This window comes from Idiotropiscis lumnitzeri, chromosome 12 (assembly GCF_059441095.1).
Source record: "Idiotropiscis lumnitzeri isolate Australia: NSW breed Sydney's pygmy pipehorse chromosome 12, RoL_Ilum_1.0, whole genome shotgun sequence".
NCBI lineage: Eukaryota > Metazoa > Chordata > Actinopteri > Syngnathiformes > Syngnathidae > Idiotropiscis > Idiotropiscis lumnitzeri.
The window spans coordinates 21,847,358-21,858,975 of NC_142402.1; the positions used below are offsets into that span (position 1 = coordinate 21,847,358).

Sequence of the window (11,618 nt, forward strand, 5' to 3'; positions counted from 1 at the left end):
CACATTTTGGTTGCATTTTCCCTTCATAAATTATTTCCTGTTCAAGTCACTGGGAACCCTTCTTTTTTTCATCCTTTTTGTGTCTTATAAATCAAAGTTTTAGCTGTGTAACTAGATTAGACTTTGATAATAAATAAGGCAAAAAAAAATTACTTCCTGGGACCGGAGCTGGAATATTACGTTTTTTGGTCTGAAAATTAAAACGGGAATTTGATTACATTATAAGGTGAAATGACCCCCTTTAAAACGCAAGATTTAGCGAGTGACTTAACTTTTTTGTGTGTGTGTGATGTTCATAACTGTGACGTTTGTCTTATTCTGTACGTGCTATCACTAAATGAGCAACCTTATCATACAGCTGCAACATTAGAAGTAAGAATGTAGCAGCATATCTGTTTGTCCCGTCGGGCAATTTGTAAACAAAAGGCGCAACTTTTTTTTTGGAATGCGCACGTGCCAGTTGACCGGTTGGAGAAGGTTCGACGTCGGTGGTGGTCGTGTTTCCCAGTATCCCTGAACGCAGCAGCTTTGGTTTCTACGGCAACGGCTGACAACGAAGACGAAAGATGGTTCACAGTAAGTCCTCTTTTTCCTCCCCAAAAGCTCAGCCAAATCATTTAGTTCAACACAAACTGGCTTTGTAACTCAACGACTGACAAACTACATTAAACGTGAACAATTGACTGATTAGCTTGTCGTTGTAATGCACATTAAACACTAAAGCCATCCAAATGACGTCATGTCAAGTCGACCACACAACGTGACTAACTTGAGTAAGCAAAACAACAACAACAAAACACATTAACTGACTAAGTGGCCAGCTAACTAAACGGCTCACTTAATAGTTTAGAGACAGACTCGCTAGGTTGATGTTTCTGTCACTGACAAGCTAGTTTGAAGTGAGTGGCTAAACATTCGCAACCAGTTTAGATGTTTGTTGTTTTTTTTTTTAATTAACTAGAGAAGCAACTACAGCAAAGGTGGTTGGCAGATTGGGTAAATTCTTCCCACCTAAAAATCTTACTAACTTGCTTACCTTACTGTGAATGGAGAAAAAAATATGATGACGACGTGCTTGCGCCGCCATGTTTTTTTGCCATCACTAACGTCCACCGCAGTCTTCCTTTGGAGCCAAACGAGTCGCTGGCTGACCGACTGAACTGACCTGACCTCACCTTTGCGTGTAGTCACAGAAGATCTGATCCGGCGTCGCGCCGAACACAACGAGTGTGAGATCTTCTCCCTGGAGGAGGTCTCCCTGCACCAGCAGGACATCGAGAGGATCGAGCACATCGAGCGCTGGTGCGGGGATCTGAAGATCCTCTACCTGCAGAACAATCTCATTCCGAGAATCGGTGAGGCCCACGTCTTGCTTTTGCGTGATAGAAGCCTTACAAGTGCTGGTGTCGTTTTGTTTCTTTTCCCCCTTGGTAGAGAATGTGGGCCGCCTCAAGAAGCTGGAGTACTTGAACTTGGCCCTGAACAACATACAAGTCATTGAAAACCTGCAAGGTGCGTGCGACTGTGCCCTTTTGTCTGGAGAAGTTTTGTGCAAAGTGGCTGGGCAAACGCACACATTTTACACGAGTGGAAAAAAAAACAAATCTCATGGGAACACCACCAAAACTATGTCAAAAAAATCCCGTCACGTGTTTTTGCGCTCACTAGACAAAAAATCTGTTGGGCGACTAGAATTCGGGTGTTTACTGCCACCGCCGAAAGTATTTGTCAAGTGTGGTTTTTCAACACGTTGGTGCGGAAGAGGGCCTCGCCAACTTTGTCTGCGAATATCCTATTTATAAAACGTCGTAATAACAAACACGACCTGGTAGGTGGCAGCATTGTACCACTTTGGATAAAGATCAGCACAGCCTTTGAGTAGAAGATCAAGATTGTCACGTCAAACGCCCACACAAGTTTGAAGACAAAGTGCGAATATGTTTGCAGAAGGCGTGCCGCGATGGTGACGCAAATCATGGTGAGAACGGTGAACGCCAGCGTAAAAAAGACAGAAGCTAACGGCCGAGGCCTCAGAAACAGACAACGCAGACGGCTTTCTTAACCGCTTGTTTGAATCGGTTGCAAGATTGCATTGAGCTGCCAACACGCCCGTCGTCGGTCACCAGACGGACCGCTGACGTTTTTTTTTTTTTTACGTTTTTGCTCAGGCTGCGAGAATTTGCAAAAGTTGGACCTGACGGTGAACTTTGTGGGGCGTCTGAGCAGTGTGGAGAGCCTGAAAGCAAACGTCCACCTGCGTCAACTCTTCCTGGTGGGCAACCCCTGCACGCTCTTTGAAGGCTACCGCCGGTACGTCATCGCCACCCTACCCCAGCTCAAGGTAAGGCGCCACTCGCAAATGCAAAGGAGCTTCGGGTTGAAGGTGCGATTTTGAAAAGAAAGTCTTCTGATTTCAAACAGCAATTTTGAGTTTTTAAAGCAAAGTTAACATTTCTAATGTGTGTGTTTTTTGAGGAGTAGGGTTTCAAGGCAGGGTTCAGGTTTTAAATTAAGATTTAAAGATGCGGTTTGGGTTTCAAATGACGGCGGTTCAGGCAAGGGTTCGGGTTTGAAAACGTAGCTTTCACGAAAAGAAAAACGTTTGAAACAAAAGTTTTGAGCCACGGTTAGGGTTTCAATCAACTATATGGGTTTGGAGTCCGCGTTTCCAGCTCGGGGCGGGGTTTGTAACGTGAATCTTTTGTTCAGTGCCTGGATGGCACCGAGGTAACGCGGTCCGAGCGCATCGCAGCCAATCAGGGCTTGGACGAAGTGAGGCGGCGTGTCCTGGAGGAGGAGGAGCAATACCTGAGGAGGAACGCCCACGAGAAGGAGGAGGAGGCGGCCAACCGGAAGCGGGCCGAGCAACCGGGAAGCGGGTACGAGTCACGTCCGCATCAAAACCCTCTGCTGTGATTAAGAAGACGGCGGGAGCGACTTTCTGCTTCATCTTCGTGAACGCCGTCACTCCGTTTGTGTCGGCGCAGCGCTCCCGACTCGGAGGAGAAGACGGAGCAGGCCACCGAGTCGGACGAAGAGCGACGTGAAAAGGAGTTCTGGCACACGCCGTGTCCCTTCACGCCGGAATCCCGCCTGGAGGCTCACCGCCACCTGGAGGCCAAGCGGAGGGCCAAAGACACGTGAGTCCTCGTCTTCAGGTGGCCCGCGTCGGAGGGGGTGGGGGGGTGGGGGGGGGGGGCGTCGTCACTTGTCCAACTTGTGTTCTGGCCGTCCTGTGAGGTGATCGAATGTTGGCTTCTTCAAAGAGCAACATCCGCACCAATTTGATCTCAAGCGGCGTCTTCCTGCTCTGATCACGGAGCAAGAACATCAATTCCAAATTTTTCCCATTTTTGTGTCCATATTCACAGAATTTTTTTCTAAAAAAAAAACAAGCTTTTTGAGAAGTCGAAATTCTTTGAACTTGACACGTTTCCACCTCCATCTTGAAACTTCATTGCAGCATACAAACTCAAGCGGGAACTTTTCCTTTTAATGCCTTTCAATAACCACCAGATATTCTCAGTTGAGCAATTTCGTGACGACGCAGCTGTGGAGCTTTCTAATCTGCTCGACTAAATCCGGGTCGGGCAAATTTGTTGATTCGTGGGCCGCAATTTGTTCTGAAATTCGACAGAGCAGCAGGACCAGGAGCAGATGGGTGGAGTGTCGTGGTAACGTCACCTCACCAAAGAAAAAATACATTTCGGATATCGCGAAAACTTAATTTGAAAGATGAATCTGTCTGAGAGTGCGCCTCCTAGTGGTGACAGGCAGGAGTAAAGCTCCCAGTGACACAGCGCTCCAGAAAATGGATCAATGCCAAGCCAGTTGTGATGAGCTGCACGTTTCGCTTCTCACCACCGGATGGCGCCACAGCATTTTTCGACGCCTGCCGATCGGCAAGCGTCACGTGGTGCAGCCCCAACAACTTGTGTCTTTCCGTCACTATCTGGTGGGCACTTTTCACTGCTGTCCACTGCGATCTTGTGGGATCCGCCTTTAGTTTTGGAGGTGAACGTGTTCACCCGGGCCTGAATGTGATCAAGCGTGATCCATCTGGTACCAGCGCAGTTGAGTGCGATCCTGCGCCATCTTCCTGCGGTCTCGTTTGATCCACTGTCGACAAATCGTGGCTTTGTGGTTTGCTGAGGCCTCAAATGGACGTTTTATGCCCGGGGTGCCTCACCTCCGCATCACTTTGGCGGCCGGCCGACACTAGACCTCGACCCGTCACCGTGACCGGACTTACAGTGATGAGGCGCTCACCTCGACCGCCGGACGACCCATCGCGCCTGCAATGAGCTCGGCCGGCAGATCGAGCTCGAGAAACATCAGCTGCAATCTTGTCATTTTATGGCTGAACATTCTGCATCGTGTGTGTGCGACTGACTGACAGATGACTGCTCAGTACTAATCTTATGCGGGCCGAGGGGTGAAGGACCATTGCCTCCTCCAGGCAGGAGCATCCTGAGAATATATCATAGAAGATGCTGCTGTAGATTTTATACACACACACACACACCTCAATTGATGTGGTTGTCCATCCCTGTAGAGGCAACGAGAAGAAAGTGAAGCCCCCGAGGACTCTGATAACTGCTGACGGACGAGCCCTGAATGTCAATGAGCCCAAGTATGTCTATACGCATGCACACACATGCGTGCACACGCACGCACGCACGCACGCACGCACACACGCACGCATACTCACACTGTATCATGTAACGTCTGATCTTGAATGATGAACTCCTCTGACTTTGCAGACTGGACTTCTCTCTGACGGAAGACGACAACAACAACAGGATCATTTTAGATCTGGCGGTGTACAGGTACATGCGCACGCACGTGCACACGCACACACACACATTGACACGTTTAGCAGCTAAAAAGCAGTGACTGCAATTGCCTCAGAGGTGACAAATGTTTTATATTACAAGCTTGGAAAAGTGACCGTGTCTCCCCCCAGGCACATGGACACCTCCCTGATGGATGTGGACGTGCAGCCAACGTACGTCAAAGTCGCCGTCAAAGGAAAAGTACGTGTTGAACAGATTGATCAACATCTTCACGACATTTGGCTCATCGTTACCTCCATTGTAGCGAGCGAGTCGCATCGCTGTCGTCACGGTGAAGACGTTGGACAAGTAGCGTCGTGGTTGCCATGGCGACAGTTACCACAGTGGCATCACGGTCGTCATGGTGATCACGTTGCCTCGTTGGAATTGCCAATGAAAAGTGTGATGCTGCAGATTAGGTTCTGGTGCCTTTTCAAACTGAGTTCATTTTTGCAGACTGGACCACATTGATGGGGGGGGGGCGGGGTGTCCCAGAGGCCTGACCCAAGAACTCGTAAATTAGGCTCGCCTCATTTGTGGCTGACTTTTCACACCCACTGGCAAATTGAAGTCCACCTGGGGGGGTTTATAGCGAGGGTCAGCCGGGTGGCCTGGGGGGGGTTTACTGGTAACAAATTTAACGGGGTTCCCTTGAACCTCGCGTACGTTCCACTGGCCGCTGGGCACTCCCCCGAAGAACGTGTGTCATGAAAAATGTCCGCTCACGATCAACCTGCTTGTTAACAATCAAAAATGAAACGTGCAGATATTTCAGCTGGTTCTGCCGGCTGAGGTCAAGCCCGACAGCTCGACAGCACAACGCTCGCAGACCACGGGGCACCTGCTGCTCCACATGCCGAGGGTACGTCGACGCTTCATTTCGGCGACCCGATCACGACACGTTCTTCTCAACGATTGCGAGCGATGCTAACGCGACGTGTGGCTACTTTGAAGGCTCAAGGTGAACTCCGGGTGACAAAAGTCATCACACATCCGTCCAAAGACGCCCGCCGCCGCCGCAGCTCGTCAGACAGCAAGGAAAGGTAAAGTCGGACACGGCCACGTTGAAAAAAAGTTTTCATTAAATAAAAATGCTTGAAGGAATTTTCGGGACAGGAAGCATTTGGGGGGGGCCACGTCCGTTATTTCTGATTTCTTGTGTCAGTCATTCGCTCACTGACGACATCAACGCGAGTTTCCCGTATTTAAATCGCACGCTGTCAACCGGCGTCCTCACCATGGCGACGCCATCATCGGCGTTTTACGAGCGGGTTGCGGCTCGCCGTCCTTTGGCGCCGCCCCCGCCCCCGCCTCGCCATGGTGACCGCCGTCTTTGATGAAACGTTTGATCAAAAAAAGCTGACATCGCGGCCACCAGGCGGGCGACCTCCGCGCTCGATTGCTTTTTGAGCTGCTCGCTGATGAGATCATGATTGCATCACGACCGGCAGCCTCTGGCGGGGAAGTTCAAAGTTCAGGGGGACGTGAAAATGTGACGTTAACGCTTAGTCAAGAGAGCTGGCTTCCTTTTTCATCCCGATTGCGAGGCAATTTAGGGATTTGGTCCCGAAATAAAATAATTAAATAGTGGCAGGACTCGGAAAATGTGCGGTAATATTTCCTTTTTAGCAGTAGGTGGTCTGTTGTATTTATTTTAATAAGAAAATTGAAAAAAAACATTTCAGTTGAAGTCAGCACACGTATCCTCTCGCCTGCCGTGTACAAACACGACGAAATGTGCCACCGAATGATGAGCGAGTCGCAAAAGAGTCAACGATTCCGACATCAGCCGGTTTGGCGGCGTCGTGCCGGCGGGCGGGTCTTTGATTATGTGCGCGTGTCCATCCGGCGGCGCAAACGACGACATCCAGCAGCGATGGCTCGAGTCTGCCTCTTATCTGCGCGCCGGCAGATGGGCTTAAGATGGGAGCCGTGACACCGACAAGGTCCCCCGACGCTAAGCAGAAGTCGCCGCGCCGGCCGCGTCAAACTCAATTAGAAAGCCATCAGTGAGGGCCGGCACAGCCCCAAACTTTCTTTCACGAAGCACGTGATGCCGCAACGTGCAGGCCGTGCGGCCAAACGCCTCGGAAGCACACCGACGCCAATTGCTGCAAGGTGTTCGCGGGGCCATTTTGGGACCGAGTGACCCGTTGACTGAGCAACTGAACCGCCGACCCACCGCCTGATTTAACAACCTGCTGACGATCGTTGTCCAACTGACCCGCCAACTCAGCCAAACACCGTCTGACTGACTGAACCTCGACAAATATCCGACTGAGCTACTTTTCAACTAACTCACCCGCTAACTCAGTAACTCAGCAACTTACTGACCTAAAAGACGCCGACTCAGCGGCCTGCTAATGAGCGGCCGACCGACCCGACGGTACCCGTCCGTCGTCCAACAACTCAGTGGCTGACCCACTGACCGATTTTCCGACCTGCCCATTAAGTGACAGAACCACCGTCCCACTCGACCAACCCACACAACTGAGCCGTTACGTCGGTAAACGACGGACCGGAACAAAAGCAAGCCAGCGACTGAGCGGCTGACGGACATCGCAACCGACCTGCCGACAATGCACCGTAGCGAGTTTGCGAACGCGTTTGCGAACTTTGACGCGCTGCCCACTCACACTCGCAATGTCCATTTTGGACTCCGCAGGGAACGTTCCATTCCAAAGAGGCTGGACGTGGATGCCAGCGGCACCGTGGACATCGCCAACATCGTGACACGCCATCGCCATCGCCATCGCCATCGCCATCGCCACGGCACGTTGGAAGGGCCGCTGGAAGCTTCCGGCCGGAATGCGAGCGTCGCCACGCCCCTCGACGACGACGACGACGACGAACCCTCGCATGGATTTGTGGATGACCCCGACGTCCCGCCACTCATTTAATTTCATTTTGGACTCGTCCAACGTTGCTCGTATTTATTGCGGCCATGACTTTGATGTCGGTCAAGAATTTGCAAACAAATGGACCAAGAAAACGATGAAAGACAAACGATGCGCATTTCATCCTCCTCTGCTTGTCGTCTGCGTCTAATTCGGTTTGTGTCTGTTGCCGTGACGACACAAATCATCCTCTCTTGCCGACTCACCAGGCGCACTCGGGTCAGGAAGGACCACTTGGGACTTTTTTTCCACGTCTCCTTTCTCACCTTTTCCACATTTCTTTTTTTTTTTTTTACACGTCATCGTGCCTTCTTTGTGTCCTCTTCTTCCTCAATTTTTCTTCTTGCTTCACTTCTTCTTTCCTGCTCCTAACTTGACTTTATCGTCTTTGCGTCAACCAACTCCGTGCGCCAAATCCGGCACGTCCTTCTGTTCTTGCCAGCGATCAGCAAATTCGTTTCCGGTTCGCATCAGCTGGAAAATTTTCAAACACTTGAAAGCGCATCTTTTCTTTTGCCAAGCGAGCTCGGTCGAGAGTGTCGTCGTCGTCGTCGAATTTGTGGAACCTCAACCTTGTCTGACCGACCAAACTCCTTCGAACTGTGCCAGCGGCGACGTCTCCCATTCGGGCTTGGAGACTCTGCAGAAACTTTGTTCCAGTCAGCGACAGAATTCCTCTTTGGCACATTTCCAAGGCGTTGCAGAAAACCTGCTGGAGAATAGTCACATCCCCCAAAAAAAAAAAAAATAAGTAAATAAACAATTGACGACGACCTCCTGGCGACCCGGCTCGCCTCTTAGAGATGTTGCAAAGTCTCCAGTGGTGCTCGGGTCTCCAACGGGTTTCCAGGCCAGAAATTTCAAGTCTTGGAGCTGAGCCGGGTCGCGTCTCTGCAACCGCAAGAGACTCAAGTGGAGATTGGCGCCGAGGCATGCCGGAGACATGAAAAGTCTCTCGAAGGTCAATCGACTTCGCCGAGCTTCCGGTCGCCACCAAATTTTCGTCTGTCACAACAAAAGAGAATTGGAAGCACGTTCTTTTGTTTTCGTGTCCCACATTGCCGGACGAACCGAATGGAACGGATGAGCGCCGAGCTATTTGTCACCGAATCGGCATTGGCTCGTTGACGTGCAGGAAAAAAAAAAAAGGAGAGAGATCAGCCGGGATATTTGTGTCCTCTCCACTTCCGCGCCGAGGTAAATCCTCTTTAATGGGCCGGCCTTCCCGCTTGCGAGACATTTTTATGAGCTGAGTGAGTGAGTGACTGGCTTCATTGGATTTGTTCTTTGGACGTTTGTTCCGTTGAGTGCGAAGGGCCGCTTGTAAATCGTCGTTTGACGGCTTCGGCATCCTCACAAGCAGGCGCACCTCACCCGGACCGCCTCGCTAAATTTCAAATTCGGAAAATCGGCCCGCGTCACTCGTTGGACGGAGCAACGGCAAACTTTTTTTTCGTTTTTGCTTTTTTCACCTCTTCCTCAACATCTCTCGTTCCTCATTTACTCCTCACTGCTCATCCTCACATCCTCTTTTGTTTATCTTCTGCCTCGTCTCTTCCTGCCTTGGTGACTTTTCCTTGACTTCCTCACATTTGCGTCGTCACTCCTGGCCCGCGTCTCCGGCGCGTCGTGCGGGTGATGGACCTCGTTGACGTGACCCCTCACCTCCGAAGAGCGCCGTCGTTCTCGCGAACGGCGGGATGGACAGATTGGCGGCCGGCTTCATTTCGGACCTCAGCGAGGCGGCGCCATCGTGCCGAAATGGACGTGACGAGGATGAAGACGCAAATATTTGTTCCGCTCGTTTGAATTTGTTTATTCCCAAATAGTTGGTTGCTTGCCGCGACGGATCCATTTTGTGGGTCCGATCCGATTTAATCGTGCGTGTGTTGCCGTGCGACGGTCATCTGCCCGCGGCCTCCACGTTAGCAACGAGCTTGTTGGAGAAATAACGCACGTCAGCGTAAAGGTGTCCGAAGGTTTCCAAGCGCGGCCGCAAATGCGAGGAAGCGACGGCTGTCATTTTGGCAGCACCGTCGTTCCGGTGGAAGCTCTTTCGCTTCCTTCCAAGCTCGCTCTCTTGTTTTGAGATGAATAATTGAAGGCATGAGCGTATCGGGCGCCATCGCATCAACCTGCCTGCCTGCCGGCCTTCATCGCGCCCGCTCGCTTTAAACGCCGCCACAGGCACAAAGCCGCCGCTTTTCTTTTGTTTTTCCTTGACGCTCAAAATGTTGGTGGCGTCACGTGACCCTTTCTTGTCTTCCTTTGACTTTTTACTCGGTTACCCCCCCCAAAACAAAGCTGAGGATGTTGATTAGGCCGAAGTTCCCCGGTGGGAATGCTGAGCCCACCCGGCCCACGTCAAATTCGTTGTTGTGTAACACGAAGAAGAAGAAGATGCCAAGCGCAGAGATTTTTTTTTTTCTTCTGAGGCTCGGCGAGAAACACAAATTCACCTCCTACTCTTCATCTTCATCCTCCTCTTCCTCCTAATTGCTCCCCTTCCTTGCCGTCATCTTTACGTTTTTTTTTTTTGTCCTCATCGGGCCCGCTCTTTGTGGCGACCAATCGGCGCTCTCATCACTCAGTTTTGTTTGCAGTTCTCCAATTCTGGTCACTCGATTTCCGATTATCATCACGTTTGGTCGTTGTTGGTGGGAGCTCTTTTTTTTTTTATCCTTTGGTAACTGCACTGCTTCCAGTATGTAAATGTCATTGTTTATTTTTTTTCCATCCAATCAGTCAGCCGTGCTCGTCCATTTACTTGAAATTGTCGAGCGATCGTATTTTTCTTGAAGCACTCGTCTCACTCGACGATGTCGGCATTCTTTTGTCCTCTCATTGCTCTGTCAGAACCAAATTTGTTTCACGAGCGTATTGATTGGACCTTCTGGAAATAAAATCTAATGTCCTGCCTACGAAATACAACGACCAACCACTTTGCGTTGCTCCTTTTTCGAACTGCAACTATTGAACGCAATGAGAAATTATTTCCTTCCAAACTTGAGTGGCGTCCTTGGGATTTCATTCAGGCTGCTTATTTGGATGTCATTGGCCTCAGTGACCTCATCTTTCGTTTCACGTCCTCGCCGCTAATTAGGTGCATGTGGTGACAATTAAGTGGACGAAGCAGACATCCAATCAATCTATTTTAGGAGCGGAGTGTGGCCTGTAATCTTGTTAAGGCGGCTGAGGGGGCGGAGCTAATGATGTCACGGCCGTCAGCTGAGTCGTGGCTGCGATGGGCGGACATCGGCCTCGAGCGGACATCCTCCGCCAATTTGTTGTCGTTTATTTTTTTTCTTTCACTCGAGGTGGTTGTCCTGCCTCGCTCACATCAATCCCGAGAAGATTTATTAACATCTTTTATTGATGAAACACTCCCACATTGCAAGTTGCTTTGACTTAAGTCTGTGACTGTGATATATATACATACATATATATATACATATATATTTATGTATATACATGTATATATATACATCCATCCATCATCTATACATATATACACATATATATATATACACACACACACATATATATATATATATATATGTATAGGCGGCACGGTGGCCGACTGGTTAGCACGATGGCCTCACAGTGAGAGACAGCATCGGGCGTGGGTTTGATCTCCGGCCATCCGTTCTCCCCGTGCCTGCGTGGCTTTCCTCCGGGTACTCCGGTTTCCTCCCACATTCCAAAAACATGCATGGCAGGTTGATTGAACACTCGAAATTGCCCCTCGGTATGAGTGTGAGTGCGGATGGTTGTTCGTCTCTGTGTGCCCTGCGATTGGCTGGCAACCAGTTCAGGGTGTCCCCCGCCTACTGCCCGAAAATAGCTGGGATAGGCTCCAGCACCCCCCGCGACCCGCGTGAGGAGA

At 50.3% G+C, this 11,618-nt stretch overlaps 1 protein-coding gene across 1 annotated transcript; it reads left to right on the plus strand.

The window, feature by feature from the left end:
* Positions 1-544: 544 nt before the first annotated feature.
* dnaaf11 (dynein axonemal assembly factor 11) lies at positions 545-10,670 on the plus strand. Its single transcript, XM_088310186.1, has 12 exons — positions 545-576; positions 1,188-1,355; positions 1,435-1,512; positions 2,169-2,341; positions 2,710-2,879; positions 2,988-3,140; positions 4,556-4,633; positions 4,764-4,829; positions 4,967-5,036; positions 5,602-5,697; positions 5,790-5,878; positions 7,501-10,670. The coding sequence occupies exons 1-12, from the start codon at positions 567-569 to the stop codon at positions 7,733-7,735; spliced, it is 1,386 nt and encodes a 461-aa protein (XP_088166312.1). The 5' UTR covers positions 545-566; the 3' UTR covers positions 7,736-10,670.
* Positions 10,671-11,618: the final 948 nt, after the last annotated feature.

What these genes read in the sequence shown, in the direction of transcription:
- dnaaf11 (XM_088310186.1), top strand. An exon ending in CCACCCTACCCCAGCTCAAG is followed by an intron (nt 2,342 to 2,709) that starts GTAAGGCGCCAC and finishes TCTTTTGTTCAG; the next exon opens with TGCCTGGATGGCACCGAGGT. An exon ending in AAGTCGCCGTCAAAGGAAAA is followed by an intron (nt 5,037 to 5,601) that starts GTACGTGTTGAA and finishes TGAAACGTGCAG; the next exon opens with ATATTTCAGCTGGTTCTGCC.